The sequence below is a fragment of the Vombatus ursinus genome, unplaced genomic scaffold, assembly GCF_900497805.2.
Source record: "Vombatus ursinus unplaced genomic scaffold, bare-nosed wombat genome assembly UNPS02013931.1, whole genome shotgun sequence".
NCBI classification, from domain to species: Eukaryota; Metazoa; Chordata; class Mammalia; order Diprotodontia; family Vombatidae; genus Vombatus; species Vombatus ursinus.
Window position 1 is genome coordinate 382,100 of NW_020953709.1, and position 17,873 is coordinate 399,972.

Consider the following 17,873-nt stretch of genomic DNA (forward strand, 5'->3'; position numbering starts at 1 on the left):
CGCTGCTGGGGCTCCAGACTGGGGGGGGGGGGGGGGGGGGGGGGGGGCGGGCGCTGGGCGGGCTGGGACAGAGGAAACAGGCCAATGGCAGCGCGGCAGGTTGAGGACACGCCTATCAAAGGCTGCCTGCTCCTTATTCCCGCCTCCCGGCTCCCGTCCATCATGGCCTGCGCTTCGCCCATAGGCCGGCTTGTCTTCGTGCTCTTGGGTGGCCAATCACCTCCCGGGACGGGAGGGCGCGCGGGGCCACGTGTCCCTGCGTGACGGGAGACGAGAGGGAGAGCCGGGGGTCAAGGATCGAACCCGGCACAAGATGGCGGCGGCGCGTCGGAGGCGGTGAGGAGCGTGGGGCAGAGCTCGGCCCTGCTCCGGCGGCCCCCTCCCCCCACCTAACACCTCGGGAAACGGCCCCAGGAAGGGCCCGTGGGGGTGGGGCGAGGGGCGGCCGAGGCTGCCCCGGGGTGGGAGTGGGGCGGGGGAACGGGGCTGCGACTCGTGGGGGCCGGACCTGAGCTGAGGCCGGAGTCCGGGGTGGGGTGGGGGGGGATGGCCCTGGGGTGCCCTGCGCCTTCCCGGCGGGCCCTGCGCCTTCCCGGCGGGCCTCGAGGGGCCACCGTGGCTGGCCTGAGAACCGTGGTGATAGCCAGCGAGTGTAGACACCCCCAGAGCCACCTACCCCCTTCTCTGGGCCGGCCCCTTTGATCATCACCGACCCTGAGAGGGGATGCAGATGAGGAAATCGAGGCACAGCGAGGTCTGGCGACTTAGCCAGGGTCACCCCAGCTAGGGAGCATCTGAGGCTGGATTTGAACTCAGGGCTTCCTGCCTGCAGGCCCATCAGCTGCCTCATCTGCAAATTGGGGCCAGAGATGGTTTTTGAATGGGAGCTTATGTAACCCCAGAGTAGATGCACCTGAGCTGTTGCTCCCCTGGGGTCTGGTGAAAGTGGGGTGTGGAGAGCCAGGCTTGGGCCCTGCTCTGGGGCCTGGGGGCCTTGCCTGGACCCCTGGTTCTGTTACGTTGACTTTCTGGTTCTGTACCATCCAGAGCAGAGGGGCCGCTTAGCCCTTTGTGTACCCGATGCCAAAGGGAGTGGGCCACTTGTAACAGGCCTTTGGGGACCCCTTTGGGGGTCCAGCTGGGCGTTCTGTAAAACTTCACGTTTTACCTGTGGTTTATGGTGACGGAGAACAGCACAGTGGCAGGTAGCAGAAAGCCTGGCTTTGAATCCAGCCAACCCGAGATGAGCTGACCAGAGTGACCCGGCCTGTCTGGGGGTGGTTGGCTTGGATGCCTGCCCCCCAGGAATGTTTGTCACCAGCCCAGGCGCCCCTGGATTAGGGTTAGGGACGTGTTGGGTAGAAAGGCTTCCCTTGGGAACACTTACTGCTGATCCTTCCCTGGAGACACTGATGTAACCTGAGTCAACATCAGAACAAAAGATCACGAACCTCTTCCCTCCCGTGTGGGAGAGGGAGCCCCCGATGTGCATGCCCTACCCTGCCCTGCCCTGCCCTCTTCTGCTGCGATCTAGGCTTGGGCAGCGTTTCCCACCTGTCTCCTTACCCTTGGCTTTCAGTAAGCTTTCCCCTGCAATTCAGTAGGTAAAGAAATAAGTTTTAGTTATCCATATAATGTAGGAAATAAAACAGATGAATTAGTTCCAACAGGATAATGCAGCTTTTTGCCAGATGTTTTCTGGACATCGTGGGTCACTTTATTTGCCAGGTTGTGGACCTCTGGTCTGGGGTCATTGAAAGGGTGTGAATTGCTGGCCTCTTGCTTGCTCCCCTCTGAATGTGCTGAGCACTTCCTCATTTTCTTTCTCAGGTCCTGGGCAGAGTTAGCCCTGGCTTGTGTCGGGCTCTGCCTTTCGACAGCCTTTGCCGTGGACAGAAGCAACTTCAAGACCTGTGACCAGAGTTCTTTCTGCAAGTATGGAGTTTGAGGGGGCCCGGGGAGAAAAATAATGGAGAAGGCCCTGGTGGCGTCTGGGAAGTGCCCCTGCCAAACATGGGGACCTGAGGAGACTTCCAAACTGTCTTTTCTGCGCAGGCGTCAGCGTAGCATTCAGCCTGGCTCATCCCCTTACCGTGCCCTCCTGGACTCTCTAGAACTTGCCCCTGATGCCCTCACAGTCCAGCTGGTCAATGAAGTCACCAAGGTCAGAGGTGGTATGAAGGGACAGGTCTGGAAGAACCTGACAGGAGTGGGGGCAAAGGGGGGTGGGATGGAGGGTGTCAGTGTGAGTCCTCTGGGGGAGAGACCCCCACAGGGAGCATGGGGCAGGGCTGGTCCTCACCTCCATCCCGTGCAGGTGGTGTTGCTGTTGGAGCTGCAAGGACTGCAGGGGAACATGACCCGGATTCGGATCGATGAGCTCAAACCCCTCCGCCCGCGTTACCGGGTGCCCGATGTCTTGGTGGCAGATCCCCCCACGGCTCGGTAATTCTGTGGGGGTCTGTGTCCCTCTTCAAACCTTCATCTCCCCCCCGCCACACACACACACTCACACCTTTCTTCTTTACTGCTTCCTCTTGGTGCTGTCCTTAGGCTGTCCATCTCTGGCCGAGACGAGAACAGCGTGGAGCTGACTGTGGCCGAGGGGCCCTACAAAATCATCCTGACGGGAAGGCCCTTCCGACTGGACCTGCTGGAGAACCGAAGCCTTGTGCTCAGTGTCAATGCCCGGGGACTCATGGTCTTTGAGCACCAGAGGCTCCCCAGGAATTCGTGAGTAAAGGGATGGGAAGCTACCAGAAAGGGCTGAAAGGTGGCCTGTGCGAGAGTCTGGGCCCCTGGGGTTTCTTGGGGAGGGATGGAGGAGACGGGGAGATGGGGGGGGGTTGAGAATCTTCGGGGAAATGCGCGCTGGCCAGGAGACTGTCCCTGCCCTTCCTGGGCTCGAAGTTACTTCACCCCTCTCCTGGAGCTGTCTTGTTTCCCAGATTTATTTTTCCCCCTTTTTTTTAAAAAAATAAATTTTTTTGGTTTGTTTGGTTTTTCCGTCTCTGGATGTTCGTCGACTGAAACTCACTTTTGTGTTTCTGTTTTTGTGTTGGTTTTGTGCCTCCTTCCCCTGCCCCTCTGCCCTCCCCTTCCTTTCCCCTCTCCTCCTGCCCCAGTTTCTCGGATAAAGTTAGTCTCACGTTCGGTAGCATATGGGATAAGATCAAGAACCTTTTCTCTAGGTAAATCCACAGCCACTGGTACTGTATCTGTTCCTTAACCCCTGCCCCTCCGTCCCGTCCTCCTCTGCCCTGCACCCCACGTGAACACGCACACACACATACACATGCACGGTCCCTACCTCAGCCCCCTTCTGTTCCAGGAAGGCTGGGAAGTGCTGGGAACCTGGGGCCAGGAAATGGAATGCTGGGAGTTCTGTCCTCTCTGCTTCAGGCAAGATGGAGCAGGAGTTGGTCAGGGTGTCCCCCCAGCCGCTGTTTAGATCCCTCCAGGAGGATCTTTAGAGGCCCCCTGACCATGACCCTTCACCTTTGCACTGCTCCCATCCTACAGAAGGGCAAAGGGAGGCCCGGGGAGGGGAGTCAATAACAGCCAGGTTTGTGCTTCTGTTCAGCTGCCCCCTTCCCTCCTTTTCCTCTTTCCCAGTGCTCTACATTGGCCTGTATGGACACGTAAAAAGCACATCACTTGTTTCCCTTGGTCATTTCTCTCCTTCCCTCCCTCCCTCCTTCCCTCATTTTCACCTCTCGGCACACTCCCAGCCCTGCCTTTGTATGAGGACATGCTCCCTGGGGATGCACTCTGTGACTGAGTGAAGCTCAGGCCCTCTGCTCCTTTGGCCCTTGGAGTGCTACTCCTTCCTCGTCCCCGTGCTCCCCCCAGCCCCCAAACAAACAAAATCAAAACCAAAAACCTTCATCCCCTCTCCCCTTGGACTGGAGCAGACGACTCTCCTCCCTTCCAGGCAGGGACCAACGGAACCAGCTGAGGGGGATGGAACCCCCGATGAGGAGGCTGCTGGGAAAGCAGACAAGGTGAGGCAAGGGGCGAGCCTCAGCTCTGACTGAGGGGTCTGGACAGAACTGAGGCCACTTGATTGGCCTGGCATCCCCTTTCTTCCTCTTGCAGCCAGAGGAGAACAAAGAAAAGGATGACAGTGATGAGCCGGGGGCCTGGGAGGAGATGTTCAAAACCCACTCGGACAGCAAGCCTTATGGTGAGGAGGAAAGAGGTGTTTAGAAGGGGACCTGAGCGAGTGGGAGAGAGGCACTGAGTGGGTGGGCAGGAAGGCCTTCCCTTGACTCCTGACTTCCTGCCTCCTTTTACAGGCCCCACATCAGTGGGTCTGGATTTCTCTTTGCCTGGAATGGAACATGTGTATGGAATCCCAGAGCATGCAGACAACCTGAGACTCAAAGTCACTGAGTGAGTCGTGAGCAGAGAGAGGGGAGCGGGGAAGGCAAGGGAGGAAGTGTGCCCATCCTGAGGCTGACAGAGCTCTGTCCTGGCCAGCTTCTCTCAAGAGGTCATCGCTCTGGGGCCTCGCTGCATCCTGGCCTGCTCTGGGGCAGCTCTGACGCTGTGGCCTTTGCAGGGGTGGGGAGCCGTATCGCCTCTACAACCTCGACGTGTTCCAGTATGAGCTCTACAACCCTATGGCCTTGTATGGCTCAGTACCCGTGCTCTTGGCCCACAACATCCACCGAGACCTTGGGATCTTCTGGCTCAATGCAGCGGAGACATGGGTTGATATATCCTCCAATACAGCAGGAAAGGTGAGGGGGAGACTATGTGACATCACCGGGTGACAGGAAACAACCACTTGAGGTCTACACAGTCTGGGCACGTAACACAGGGACGACTTGGTTGGGCCCAAAGGGAGTAGCTGAGACGTGTGATTCCTGGGTGGGAGGAAGAAGTCCACTTCTCATCCAGGCCCTCTGGCAGAGCCCGTCAGACCAACACTCTGGAAGGAGGTCCTGGACAGTTTTCTCTGGAGAATGATTACTCAGAGGGGAAGGTTTTTTTCCCTCCCTTGTGGGAATTGGTAGGCAGGGAATATCTAATTCCTGGTCCTCCTGGGACAGACGCTGTTTGGGAAGATGCTGGATTACCTGCAAGGTGGCGGGGAGACGCCCCAGACTGACGTGCGCTGGATGTCAGAGAGCGGCATTATTGACGTGTTCTTGCTCCTTGGGCCCACGGTCTCAGACATCTTCCGTCAGTACGCCAGTCTCACAGGTGTGGGCCTGCCTATCTTTAGCATCCTGGTTTAAGTACCAGAGCAGCAGCCCTTTGCTTGTACCGAGTACTTCACCTTCTCAAATCTCATAGTGCCTGAATTCCTAGAATTCTTGTTCTTTTGTTTAAGTTTGGTTTTGTGATGACATCTTCTGTTTTTTACACCACCTTTACATCCATACATATCCTTTCCTCTTCTCTACCTCATGAGCCATCCCTTACAACAAAGAATGATAATAAGGCAGTTCAGTACCAGCCGTCAGTCACATCAGGTGTGTTGGGGCAGACCTGTCAATCCTTTCACATCCACAGTCCCGTCCTCCTGCCTCCCGCCTCCCTCCTCCCGCCAGAGATAAGAGAGAAGGGTTGGACTGTCAGGGAGGGCTTGGCATCCAGGGCCTGCAGGGGAGTGAAGCTTCCCAAGCCACAAGCCTTTCCATGGCTAACCAGACAAGCAAGAGCCGGTTCACGAGCCTCTGCTTTGTGGTTCTGGGTTCAGTTCAGTTGGGGCTGCCCCTGTAAGTCGTTTCACATCCATCGTCTGTTTCTCCCGCCAGGAGACAGATAAGACAGGAAAATACTTTTTGTCAGCCCCCCCAACGCCCCAAATTTATGTGTCTGGAATTGCTGATATGGGGCTGAACTGGAGCCTCGCGCTCGGTCCATGCTTTGGATTTGGCCTGATTGGTGATTTCACAATCCTTCCCTGCTCCCACAGGGACCCAGGCCCTTCCCCCACTCTTCTCCCTCGGCTACCACCAGAGCCGCTGGAATTATCGAGACGAGGCTGATGTTATTGAAGTTGACCAGGGCTTTGATAACCATGACATCCCTTGTGATGTCATCTGGCTGGACATCGAACATGCCGACGGCAAACGCTACTTCACCTGGGACTCGAGCCGTTTTCCCCAGCCCCTTGCCATGCTGGGACATCTGGCCAGCAAAAGACGTAAGGTAAGAGAGCTAGCTGGCCACGAGAGCAAGTCCGACCGCTTTCGGGGGGCCCAGGAGGAGAGCCCTTGACCTCTTGGTCTTCTCTATTCCCAGCTGGTGGCCATCGTGGACCCCCACATCAAGGTGGACTCAGGATACCGGGTGCACGAGGAGTTACGGTCACTGGGACTGTATGTGAAGACCCGAGATGGTTCTGACTACGAGGGATGGTGCTGGCCAGGTCAGGAGGGGAGGCCTGGCCAGGATTGGCAGAGCGGAGGAGTGGGGTCCCAGTGTGGCCAGAGGTTAGGCCGACACGGGTGTGTCCCAGCCCCTCACCCCAGGGGGTGACCTTGCTTTTGACCTTCTTCAGGCTCTGTTGGCTACCCCGACTTCACAGACATCAAGATGAGAGAGTGGTGGGCAAACATGTTCAGCTTTGACAAGTATGAGGTAGGACGAGGGTGGGTGCCCCCTCCGTCCGTCCTTGTCTCCCCACTCCTTCCCTCCCCGTCCCGTCCACACTCTCCGTGCCTAGATGCTTGACTCCTTACTTTGCCTCGGCCTTGGCGGGCTGAACTGTCAGGGAGGGCCAGGCATCCCAGGGCCTGCGGGGAAGTGAAGCTTCCCAAGCACAAGTCTTTGCACAGCTTACCAAACAAGCAGGAACCCATTCACCGAACCTCTGCTTTGTGGTTCTAGGTTCAGTTCAGCAGGATAGTGAACCGAAGGGCGCAGTGTGTGTTCCTTTTGGGCTGTCTTTGTTTTCTTCTGCACATTTTGTTGATGATTTTTCTTTCTTTGTCATCTGTCGCTCCCCTCAGACCTCCCTTGTAACAAGTATCATTGAGAAAAACAGACCATGCCGTTGGCCATGTTGCAAAGGCCCCGGTTCCCAGCTCTACTGAGTGATGGGAGGCCCATCCCATTATTAGTCTTTAGTCCTGCCTGGGCACTGTTCAGGGGCTTTTGAAGTCTTTCTGGTCATCATGTACGTTGTCTTTTTAAGAAAGTCACTCTGCATCAGTTTGTAAAAGTGTTGCTTGGTTTCTCTGCATCTATAGCATCTATCATTTCTTAGAAAGCCTGTGTGTTGCTTCCTTGAACCCTGGTTCTCTTCCTTTTGTTTCTAGGGTTCAGCCTCAAATCTCTATGTTTGGAATGACATGAATGAACCATCAGTATTCAACGGCCCTGAGGTCACCATGCTCAAGGACGCCCGGCACCATGGGGGCTGGGAGCACCGAGACATCCACAACATCTATGGCTTCTACGTGGTGAGGCTTCTGGGGGACCTTGAGCCATGGGGAGTGTTGGGTTGGGGCCCGCCGCCTCACTGCCCTGACCACAGCTTTCTCTGCGCCCCCTCAGCACATGGCCACAGCAGAGGGGCTCATACGGCGCTCTGGAGGGGTGGAACGGCCATTCGTGCTCTCCAGGGCCTTCTTCGCTGGCTCTCAGCGCTTTGGTGAGATCTGAGGGGAGGGGACGGGAGGGGAGAGCAGGAAGTTTCTTGGGGTACAGGAGCACCCATCCTATGAGCAGTCTGTAAGCGGGTGGGTGCTCCATGCTGGCTCCAGCTGCACCATGCCAAGAGATCCAGTGGGTCTGCTTGGACCCCATGGCAGTCAGCAGCTCTGATGGATAGGAGAGCCCTGCTGAGCTGGAGGGAAAGCTCTCTTGGGTGGGATCTGAGAGGATGGGCCTCTCTTCCCCCTCCAAGCTCCCATTTGTGGTGTTCTCTCTCTGTGTCCTTTCCCAGGAGCTATCTGGACAGGGGACAATGCAGCAGAGTGGGACCATCTGAAAATCAGCATCCCCATGTGCCTCAGCTTGGGGCTGGTGGGACTTTCTTTCTGTGGGGGTGAGAAATGGGGACCTGGATGAAAGAGGGGCTCCAGGGAGAGGTCACTGCCTGGGAAAACCCAAGAGGCAGAGGGAGGGCGCACCTTCTCTACCAGTCTCATTTCATCTCTGTCTCATCTTCTGTCTGCCAGCGGATGTCGGTGGTTTCTTCAAGAACCCTGAGCCAGAGCTGATTCTGCGTTGGTACCAGGTAGGCGCCTACCAGCCATTCTACAGGGCACACTCGCACATGGACACAGGCCGGCGAGAGCCCTGGCTGCTGCCCCCCGAGTACCTGGGGCCAACCCGAGACGCCTTGCGCCAGCGCTATGCCCTACTCCCCTTTTGGTACACCCTCTTCTATCGTGCTCACCGTGATGGGCATCCTGTCATGAGGTGAGAGGGGCAGTGCCATGGGTTGGGAACAGAAGAGCGGCTGGGAGGACAGGCACGCGTGGACGTCCGCTCAGTACTTCAGTTCCACTCTCCCGTCCTCTTACCTGCAGGCCCCTGTGGGTGCAGTATCCAAAGGATGTGACCACCTTTGGCCAAGATGACCAGTACATGCTAGGTGAGAATGCTGGGAAGGGATTAAGGTCTGTGGCTGTGGGAGCGTGTAGTGCAGAGATCCCTTGCCCATAGCCTGGAAGCTGGGGCCCGTTTCCCGCTCTGCAGGTGACCGCACAGCACCCTGTCTGTTTTAGGAGACTCTCTGTTGGTTCACCCTGTGACAGAGCCTGGGGCCCGTGGAGTCCAAGTGTACCTGCCTGGCCAAGGGGAGGTGAGCTCATGGAGGGAAAGGGGCTTGAGACGGGACCAGGGAGAGAGAGGGGAAGAGGGTGTCTGGGGCAGGAACAAACACAGGGGGAAGCCGCCATCGTCACTTCTCCTCCTTAGGTGTGGTATGATATTCAGAGCTACCAGAAGCATCACGGCCCCCAGACCTTGTACCTCCCAGTCACTCTCAGCAGCGTGAGTGCTCCCCCCGTCCATCACTGCTTGCTCTTTCCCGTAGTGTCGCGTGTCCCTTGGGAGGACAGGAGGTTGGGACCTAAAGTAGGTGGGAGGGGCAGGTGTGAACGTTAAGTCAGGAGCACTTGACCCAGGCCTCTCTCTCTCCTCCAGATCCCTGTGTTTCAGCGTGGGGGAACCATCATACCTCGGTGGGAGCGGGTGAGACGTTCTTCAGATTGCATGAAGGACGACCCCATCACTCTTTACGTGGCAATCAGCCCCCAGGTGAGGGACCCCAGGAACCTCCCCTTTGGCCCCAGTCCCTCTAAATTCTGCTCTCCCTGGTGCTAGATCTCACCCACTTCTACACAGGGCACAGCGGAAGGAGAGCTCTATTTAGATGATGGCCACACGTTTAACTATCAGACCCAGAAGAAGTACCTGCATCGAAAGTTCAGCTTCTCAGGCAACACTCTCACCTCCAGGTGAGGCACGCTCCCCCGTGCAGTGGGGCATCGCCTCCCCTGCCTCCCCTCCTTCCCTTCGCCGCATCTCTCTTGACTAACGTGTTCTGCTCCCTCCAGCTCGGCTGACCCACAAGGTTACTTTGAGACCGGGGTCTGGATCGAGCGGGTGGTGATCCTGGGGGCTGGAAAGCCCGCCTCGGTGCTGCTGCAGACCGAGGGTAAGGAAGCGCCTTGACCCCCGAGGGAGGAAGGTAGGGGGCGGGTTCCGCCTGTCCCCATCTCACCGGTCTGTGTCTGTCTCCAGGCCTGCTTGAAAACCTCCTGGACTTCCATCACGAGGCAGAGACCTCGGTGCTGACTCTTCGCAGGCCTGGAGTCCATGTGTCAGCGGACTGGATCATCTATTTGCGATAGCCTGAGGGGTAGCCCTGCCCAAGTGTGATCCCGAGTGAGCCACCCCTCCCTCTGCCTGCCCCAGAGTCACCTTTCCAACCACAGGAGGGCCCAGATGCTGCCTGAAGGATTCACTGGCCATGAGCTGGGCAGGGGCCGGGGCCTGGGAATCCCTCCTCTGCTTCCCTGACCCTCCCCTCCCTGCAGATGGAGACAGCAGGGCCCCTTCCCAGACTTCACCCCATCATTGTAGGGGACCTGAACCCTTCCTCCCTAGACTCTTCCCACGAATGCCTTGGGTTCCGGCATCTGGATCACGCGACCCAAGGACACTGGGCCCCACCGTGAGCCCTTGCTTACCCCTTTTGTTCTCTCCTCTGGTCGAGGGAAGGAGATGCCAGGTGACTTCCCGTCAGCCTCTTTTCATACCCCACCGATACGCTGGGACCACCCCCTTACCTAGTGGGGGATGTGTGGGGAGGAAGAAGGTTGTGGGGTTCCTCCTTCCCCCAGCTCCTCACCCTGGCCAGAGCTGCTGCGGTTCATGAGAGGGGCCCCTCGCCTCCCTGCCCTGCAGGGGAGGAGGGAGCCCCCACCCTGCGTTGTGGGCTCCCCCTTCCCCCCGGGGGGGACGCACGGGACAAGGCTGCCGGTCCCGTGTATTTATTACTGGCAGAGCGGGGGCTGGGGGGCAATGGATCATGTGTGCCCAGGGTTGGGGGCTCCGAGGAATGGGGGAAGGGGTATCCGGCTGGACGTTTTGTACTTCCCTGCGGCGCCCGAGCTGGGACAGGTTTTGATAAACGGAAAAACAATAAAAGAACCCAAAGTCTTGGAAGTGGAGTCAGTGAGTGGGACGGGCCGGGGTGGGGGAGGGGACGGGCCGAGCCTGGTGCCGGGGTCAGGTCGGAGTGGCGGAGCCCGCGGAGCCCGCTTTGCGCTTGCGCCGCCGGGCACCCTCCCGGAGGACTACAGCTGGGAGGGCGGGTCCCCGGGTGACCCCTTTGGGGTGGGGTGTGAACTGTTTAGGTAAACCGCCGGGGCGTGGCATTGAGCGGCCCCTCCCCTGTCGGGCCTGGAAGGGCTTTCCCCTCCTTTCTCTCTCCTCCCCCCAATCCCCCCGCCCCTGGCCTCCTGCAGCCTCAGGATCCACGTGGGGACAGCGCCCACGTGACCATGCTAGGCGCTTTTAACCTGCTAGGGCCGCGTCATGTGCGTGGGCCGGATGTGACGTCACGGGTCCGGCGCTCCCGGAAGTGATCGGCGCGGGAAATCTGAAGGGTGGGACCGAGAGGTTTGCCCCGGAAGTTAGGGGATGGACCAGGATAAGTGACCGGAAGTGAACATCTGCCAGCCGGCCCGGAAGGAGAGAGGGGAAAAGGGGAGGAGGCGTGAGCTCCTCATCCTGGACCCTGTGGAGGGTGAGGCTGGGGTCGCATCCACCGATCCCCTTTCCCTCCCCGCCCCATCCCTGGGACCCTCCCGTCATCGCGCCACGCTCTTGTCTCTACCACCTGCCCCCTTTCCCGCTCTACCTCCGCGGCCCCCACTCCCGGCCTTGTCAGCCCTCTCCCCTTTCCCGATCTGCCTCCTTGGCCCCCACCCCCAGCCTTGTCATCCTCCAACCCCGACCCTGAAGTTCCCCAGCCCCCACCCCAGCCTTGTCATCCCCCACCCCCGGCCCTGAAGCCCCCCAGCTCCTGACCTTGTCACCTCCCCAGGCTTTGTAGACTCCCTCCCGTTGTCGCTGGGTCTCCCCAGGCCCCTCCTCCCCGGCCTTCCTTCTCTCTTACTTTTGAGGCTCTCAACCCTTGCCTGTCTCTGGCCCCTCTCTTCCCATTCCTGGTCAGCTCTCTCCCCGCTTCCGTCCCTGCTCATCCTCAGCTCCGTCCTCCATTTCCGCAGGGTCCTGCCACGTCTGGTCATGAAGCTGAAGCTGAAGAACGTTTTTCTCGTCTATTTTTTGGTGTCCCTCACCGGCCTCCTCTATGCCCTCCTGCAGCTCGGTGAGGAAGGAGGGGTGAGGGAAGGGGGCAGATGGGGCTCAAGGTGTCCTGGATGGTGACCCTTGGTGGCGGGCGGCGGATAAAGGGCTCTTAGAGGCAGCCAGCGTGGTCTCTCCTTCCAGGAATCTTTGGATGCTGGGGCTGGGGGTGGCCTTGGGCATCCTTCAGGACCATCGTCTCCTTATAGAGATGGCTGCATCCGAGCCAGGACTACGGTTAGGGTCTTTAGGCTCCCCTTCTAATGTTCCTCACCGCCTCCTGCTTTCAGGCAGGTCAGGTAGGTGCTCTCTGGCTCCTGCACACGAGGCCTTTGGAGCTCCTGGAGGGAAGATGAGGTAAAGAGTCAGCAGGAAGCCCATTCAGACCTTTCCTTTTGAAGGTGAAGAAACAGGTCCTCTCGCCTGAGGTCATACAGATCCGCTGGTAGAATGCTGGGTTTAGGGATGGAGGGGATGTCCCACAGAGGCCCTTTCTTTCTACTTTTCTCATTGTGCGTCTGGGGAAACTGAGGCCTAGAGAGGTTAAGAGACTTGTTCTGGGCTGCACAAGTATGAAGGTGGTGGTTGAAGGTGGAGAGACCTCTCTTTTCTAGTCTGTGGCTCTCGGGGCAGAAATGAGCCCCTCTTCTCTGCCCCACCCCCTCCTCCCCCTTTTCTGCGACTCAGGCCAGCCCTGTGACTGCTCCCCACATCTCCGAGCAGCTGCCGAGCACCTTCGCAGGAAAGACCTGAAGATCTCCCAGTTGCAAGCTGAGCTCGGTCGGCCACCCCCTGCTCCCGCCCAGCCCCCTGAACCTGAGGCTTTGCCCACCATCTACGTTGTGACCCCTACCTATGCCAGGTACCTGCTTTGTCTGGGAAGCCCGTCCTTTCAGCAAATTGGGATTGGCTGGTTTTTTAAAAACACAGATGGTATAGTTGGGGATGAGATGTGGACCAGGGTTGGGTGCAAAGCCTGTGGTCCAGGACTGATGTCCATCCTGGGAGGATGTCTTCTGACTACATGAAGAGTAGGAGGGAGGAGGATCAGCCAGGCCCTGGCTGGAGACACCCTGACTGGGTTTGGGGTGCTGGGCACCCGGCACCTCTTTGAGGGAGAAGCTAAGACTGAGTGGGAGAAGATGTTGAGATTCAGAGAGAGGGAACATGGGAAAAACTACATGGTCATTGTTGAGCCAAGTGCCTTGTGGAATCCCTGCATTCCCTCGCTGGGGCCCAGCTGAGTGCAGAGGGAACAGAGACAGAGAAGGAGATTTTCTCTTTGGAAGGTGCGGTGTTTTTTGCACACAGCCAATTTTATTCTCACTGTAACTGTGAAGAAAGTACTCCAGCTGTTATTCTCCATCTAGAAACAGATTGGGAGATCACAGGCCTTGCCAAGGTCTCAGTAGTAGAGAACATCACAGGTGTGGGCTCCATGGAATATTAAATCCAGGCTTCTGAAACAGTAGGAGTGTTCTAGAACATTCTTTGTTCTGAGGCTATGTCAGGCTTCAGCCGTGGATGAGTGGCGTCCGTCTTTATCCTGTCCCCCCGTCCCCCAGTTCTTCTCCTTCTCTTACCCCCATCTTTCCCATCTCAGGCTGGTGCAGAAGGCTGAGCTGGTTCGCCTGTCACAGACCCTGTCCTTGGTGCCCAGACTTCATTGGGTGGTGGTAGAGGATGCTGAGACCCCTACCCCCCTGGTCTCAGCACTGCTGGCCGCCTCTGGCCTCCGATTCACTCACCTGGTAGCTCTCACGCCTAAGGGACAGCGGCTTCGAGAAGGGGAGCCAGGCTGGGTCCGGCCCCGGGGTGTGGAGCAGCGAAACAGAGCCCTGGATTGGCTCCGGGGAAAAGAGACTGCAGTTGGTGGGGAAAGGGACCCGCCCCCTGAGGGGGCCCGTGGGGTCGTATACTTCGCTGATGATGACAACACCTATAGCCGGGAGCTCTTTGAGGAGGTAAGAGAAACCATTTGTGGAGATTGTGCGGAGAAGAGTCAAATGGAAAATTCCTTAGTTACCAAATCTGCTGTATGGGGTGTGAGGGGGGCTGCTGGTGGAAGGGGCCCCTCACAGGAGTTTGGCCTATTGGGTAATTGTTCATATGCTGTTTCTGCCTTGGTGACTGTGTCTATCTCCTTTGATCCGTTTTATCCTCCAGATGAGGGGAACCCGAGGCGTCTCCGTGTGGCCCGTGGGACTGGTCGGTGGCCTGCGGTTTGAGGGGCCCCAGGTGCAGGGGGGCCAGGTGGTTGGCTTCCACACAGCCTGGGAGCCCGACCGGCCCTTCCCTCTGGACATGGCCGGCTTTGCTGTATCACTGCCTCTTCTCTTGTCTCGGCCTGGTGCCCAGTTTGACCCAACAGCCCCCCGGGGCCATCTCGAGAGCAGTCTCCTCAGCCATCTCATTGACCCCAAGGATCTGGAGCCCCGGGCTTCGAACTGCACACGGGTAAAGGGTTGGGAACCACAGGGTGGGAGGCAGGGCAGAAAATACTTTCTCAGGCATAAGCATGCAGCCTCTCATTCTAGTGAGCTTGTTATTTTAACGTTTTTAAGACCTGCTCATGAGATTGAGAGCTTTAAAATGTGTGGAGGGTTTGGTGATTGAAGAGAAGGCGTAGTGGGGGAGGGGTCAGGTCTTGTGAAAGTGGAGGTGGGGGTAGCCCCAAGGGACCTGTTCATTTGGGTAGGGCAGAGAAGAGAGCTTCTGGACAGAGGCATTGTCTTCTCCCCTCCGGGTGGGTCCCCTCGCCCTTTCTGACTGGGGGGGGGGCTGGTGCTGATTGCAGGTGCTGGTGTGGCACACGAGAACAGAGAAACCCAAGATGAAACAGGAAGAACAACTGCAGAGGCTGGGGCGGGGCTCGGACCCGGGCATCGAGGTGTGACCAGAGAGGCTGACGCTCCTTGGGACACGCCGTACGCTAGAGAAGTTTGTTCTCTCGCCTTCCAAGGTCATGACCCTCCAGATTTGGGGTCTGCCCCATGGACCTGGTGGACACAGTGACCATTTCTAGGGCTCCTCCCTCCCCCATCTTGCCATGTGGAGCTGGCCAAAGAGAACCAGTGGACAGTGGTGTTGAGCTGGGTCAGTCCTGGGGTGAGGACTCAGCTGGAAGAGCAGGGCAGACTGCCTGAAGAGTGGTGCTGTCCAGTTACTCAGTGGGCACGGGCATGCATTTTGGGGCCTGATCAGGAGGGGGCTGCTAAGGCCCTCCCCACAGTGAGCATGTTCCCCCATTCCTACCTCCAGAATAAAGTATGTCAATCATCTGGCTTCTGCTGTTTGCTCAGTGGGGCTCATGGGGCTACCCCTCCCCTGACACCCAGGGTCTGAACCCCCTTAGAATCAGGTCAGACCCCAGAGTGGTACCAGGGCCCCTCTTGAACCAAGAAATGCCTCCTCGCCTTGGTCAGAGAAAACAGTGCCCGCTCTCCCTATCCCAAGAAAGAAAGGAAAGAGAGCGTCAGGCGGCCGAGGTTTATTGATTTTTGTGCACATGCAGATTTTTGCCATTTCTTTCCTGGGTGCCCGGCTCTCACTTCACCCCCATGGCCCCCTCCACCTCCTCATGGTCCCCCCAGGAGCGGGCCCTGTCCCCCTCCGCCTGTGCCAGCGGCAGGGGCTCTGAAGCGGGATGATGGGTTTCTATCTTTAGCTACTTTTGGCTAAATGCTTCCCTCTCTGTCTTCTGGCTGTCGCCCCTAATCTAGTTCCTTTCCTTTCTTCCCCAGACCCTGCTGTTGCCCCTCTTCATTCCCCTCCAGAGCATGCCGTTCTCAGCGTGGCCACTGCTGCAAGGAGGGAGACTGAGAACAGCTCTGGCCAGCCTCTCCTCCTTTCGTTCCCCCCTTGCCCTCCTCTGGGGTGCTAGGCTTCTGCTGGGACCTCCTCAGCTGGGGCCTCTGGTGGCACCTCCTCGGGCACAGGTCTCTGAGCACACAGCCCCTGCTGGAATGCACTTTTCAGCATCTCTTTGAGCCCCCCAGAGAACAGGTAGCCTTGGGTGTCACCCTCCCCATCTATGGCTCCTCCCAGGCCCTCCAAAGCTGTCTGCAGGTACCGTAGTCCCAGGAGCACCAACACCTGTGAGAGGCAAAGGGAGAGGGGTCAGGGAGGAGTGTTCCATGACTCAGAGGCCTGAGGGCTGCCTAAGGGGCTTGTCTGAGCTCTAGCCTAAGGCAGCAGTGTCTCAGAAGTGGCGCCTCAGCTCCATCTGCTTACCTGTAGTAGGAAGGTAATGCCGAGCACGGTCCCCAGGGTACTGGCCAGCCCCCCCCAGGAGCCTCAGTAGCACACCGTGGCAGCCCTGTTCCCAGAGGTTGAGGTTGGGCTGCCGAGGATCAGACAGGGGGTGGACCTGTGTGCTGGAGAGCTGGTTCTGCAGGCAGGGCCAGGGGGAGTGGGGGTTGCAGCAGGAGAAGGGGACCCCATCGATTAGATAGAGCCCTTCCACGTTGCTGTGGATCTGGCTGTCAAAGAAGTGGAGAGGCTGTCAGCCGGGGTGGGGGGGGCATCTGGAGAATGGCAGGGGAGGGGAGAGGGTGGGGGTGGGCTTACAGGACTAGAGGGGGCCAAGGAGCGCTCTATCACTTACTCAATTACGTCCTGGTTATTGGGGTCCAGATACCGGCTACCGATCCACTGAACGGTGAACCAGTCTTTGTAGCTGTGCCGTCCACAGCAGTGGTAGGCCAGCTGGAGCTCATCCATCAGCCGCTTAGCATTGCAGTGCCCCGGAACCTCTGTGTCCTTGTAGTGTGCCAAGGCTGTCCCCAAACCATTTTCTAGAGCAGCATCCAGGCCCCTGGGCAATGCTAGGGCCAGACCTACTGCCAGGGCCAGGAGACCCCCACCCCCAAGGGTCCCAGCCAGCAGGATTGGTCCCAGCACCCCTCGCCAAGGTGGATAGCGGGCCGCATCCAAGGATGCTCTAGTGATTCCAGCCCCTACGACTCCCATGCCCAAGGCAGCCGCCCCTGCAGCCAAAGCTGTCTTGGGGAGGGCTGGAAATGAGCAGGTGGGGTCCAAGAAAGGGCTCAGGTGCCACAGCTGTGCCAGGAGGTGGCCACTAGAGATCAGGGTGAGGCCACCTGCCAGAGTCAACAGCCAGGAGAAGAGCCAGAGCCCCTGGGCCAGGCGGATCCGGGCCTGGAGGGGCAGGGGAAGGGGCAGAAAGACAGCCATCTCCCATCTCTGTCCTGGGGGAGTGCAGAGGGGCCTGCCAGGGGACCTAGACAGGGGCCAGGCCGCTGAGTCAGCCTGGCTTGGCTCAGCCCTGGGTTAATGCCAACCTGACCCCAATACCCAAGGGGCCCACCCCTAAGCCTTAATAACTTTTTGTCCTGCCTATCCACTCCCCCCCGCCCCAACCAGCCCCAGTCCCAGCACTGATTTCCTGGCTCCACGCCCCCCTCCGCTCCCCTCCCCCCGTGGGACCCTCCCCTGTTGATAAGACAGGCAGTCCTGCGGCCCCGCCCCCTGCTCCTGTTCTACACCCCCCCACCCCCCCCACCTGCCCCGCCTGGCCTCTGTGTGCACCGTACCCCTAATACACACTTTGCTCGAGTCCATTAAAAGGGGGTGGGTGGGAGCTGAGCTCCTGAGCCTGTTGGGTGTCAGCTCTGGTCCCCTGGGAATAGAGGGTAAATGCGCGGGGGCGATCCGAGAAGAGCCGGGGGCTAGTGGAGAGGCAGGGCACTTGGGAAGTGTGGGGATCCGGAGGGGGCGAGTAGGTCACGGGAGGTCTCGGGCCCTTTGCCCCGCCCTCCCTTCCGCCCCCGTGGGAGTACAGCCGGGCCCGGGCAGGGAGGGGTTACGGGGCGGCCCCGGCCCCCCCCCCCCCCCCCCCCCCCCCCCCCGGGGGGGGGCCCGCCGGGGCCGGGGGGGGGGGGGGTTGGGGGCCGCCCCCCCCCCCCCCCCCCCCCCCCCCCAGTGCTTCCTGGCTGCTCCGCGTCCGGCGTCTGTTTGCGCCGCGGAGCAGGGGCCCGGGACTGCTCCCCTGCCCCTCGGGAGCCCAGAGCCAGCCCGGGGACGGCGCCCTCCTGCGCCCCGACGGGGGCCCCTGCTCCCCCCGG

General features: G+C 59.1%; 4 protein-coding genes across 6 annotated transcripts in view; 3 read left to right on the plus strand and 1 right to left on the minus strand.

Moving 5' to 3' along the window:
- INTS5 (integrator complex subunit 5) overlaps positions 1-264 on the plus strand; it is a 5,424-nt gene extending 5,160 nt beyond the window's left edge. Inside the window, exon 3 of the mRNA XM_027858856.1 lies at positions 18-264. Within this exon, the coding sequence (XP_027714657.1) occupies positions 18-264 (247 nt within the window). The remainder of the gene's footprint in view (positions 1-17) is intronic.
- A 16-nt stretch (positions 265-280) lies between these two features.
- Positions 281-10,641, plus strand: GANAB (glucosidase II alpha subunit). 2 transcript variants are annotated; one of them, XM_027858803.1, is made up of 25 exons: positions 281-336; positions 1,831-1,935; positions 2,056-2,164; positions 2,318-2,445; positions 2,554-2,733; positions 3,126-3,191; positions 3,935-4,004; positions 4,099-4,186; positions 4,299-4,395; positions 4,565-4,745; positions 5,058-5,211; positions 5,930-6,165; positions 6,259-6,385; positions 6,518-6,597; positions 7,278-7,421; positions 7,516-7,612; positions 7,907-8,008; positions 8,142-8,385; positions 8,496-8,560; positions 8,694-8,770; positions 8,887-8,961; positions 9,115-9,228; positions 9,316-9,428; positions 9,528-9,628; positions 9,715-10,641. In XM_027858803.1, the coding sequence occupies exons 1-25, from the start codon at positions 314-316 to the stop codon at positions 9,822-9,824; spliced, it is 2,886 nt and encodes a 961-aa protein (XP_027714604.1). In that variant the 5' UTR covers positions 281-313; the 3' UTR covers positions 9,825-10,641. The 2 variants fall into 2 exon arrangements, with proteins under 2 accessions (XP_027714604.1, XP_027714605.1); XM_027858804.1 differs by lacking the exon at positions 3,126-3,191.
- A 139-nt stretch (positions 10,642-10,780) lies between these two features.
- B3GAT3 (beta-1,3-glucuronyltransferase 3) lies at positions 10,781-15,073 on the plus strand. 2 transcript variants are annotated; one of them, XM_027858813.1, is made up of 6 exons: positions 10,781-11,224; positions 11,709-11,809; positions 12,475-12,649; positions 13,391-13,751; positions 13,954-14,244; positions 14,585-15,073. In XM_027858813.1, the coding sequence occupies exons 2-6, from the start codon at positions 11,728-11,730 to the stop codon at positions 14,681-14,683; spliced, it is 1,008 nt and encodes a 335-aa protein (XP_027714614.1). In that variant the 5' UTR covers positions 10,781-11,224; positions 11,709-11,727; the 3' UTR covers positions 14,684-15,073. The 2 variants fall into 2 exon arrangements, with proteins under 2 accessions (XP_027714614.1, XP_027714615.1); XM_027858814.1 differs by lacking the exon at positions 10,781-11,224 and having other exon boundaries at positions 11,718-11,809; positions 12,078-12,649.
- A 229-nt stretch (positions 15,074-15,302) lies between these two features.
- ROM1 (retinal outer segment membrane protein 1) lies at positions 15,303-17,584 on the minus strand. Its single transcript, XM_027858812.1, is given in 5 exon segments — positions 15,303-15,882; positions 16,021-16,074; positions 16,076-16,268; positions 16,394-17,029; positions 17,356-17,584. Coding segments are annotated over 4 exon segments (1,053 nt in total). The 5' UTR covers positions 16,984-17,029; positions 17,356-17,584; the 3' UTR covers positions 15,303-15,666.
- Between the last annotated feature and the right edge of the window lie 289 nt (positions 17,585-17,873).

Coding starts and splice junctions, on each gene's coding strand:
- GANAB (XM_027858803.1), top strand. CDS start 314: ATGGCGGCGGCGCGTCGGAGGCG. Junction 4,005..4,098: donor CTGCTGGGAAAGCAGACAAG/GTGAGGCAAGGG, acceptor TTCCTCTTGCAG/CCAGAGGAGAACAAAGAAAA. Junction 7,613..7,906: donor CGCTGGCTCTCAGCGCTTTG/GTGAGATCTGAG, acceptor GTCCTTTCCCAG/GAGCTATCTGGACAGGGGAC.
- B3GAT3 (XM_027858813.1), top strand. CDS start 11,728: ATGAAGCTGAAGCTGAAGAACGTTTTTCTCGTCTATTTTTTGGTGTCC. Junction 12,650..13,390: donor GTGACCCCTACCTATGCCAG/GTACCTGCTTTG, acceptor TTCCCATCTCAG/GCTGGTGCAGAAGGCTGAGC. Junction 13,752..13,953: donor GCCGGGAGCTCTTTGAGGAG/GTAAGAGAAACC, acceptor TTTATCCTCCAG/ATGAGGGGAACCCGAGGCGT.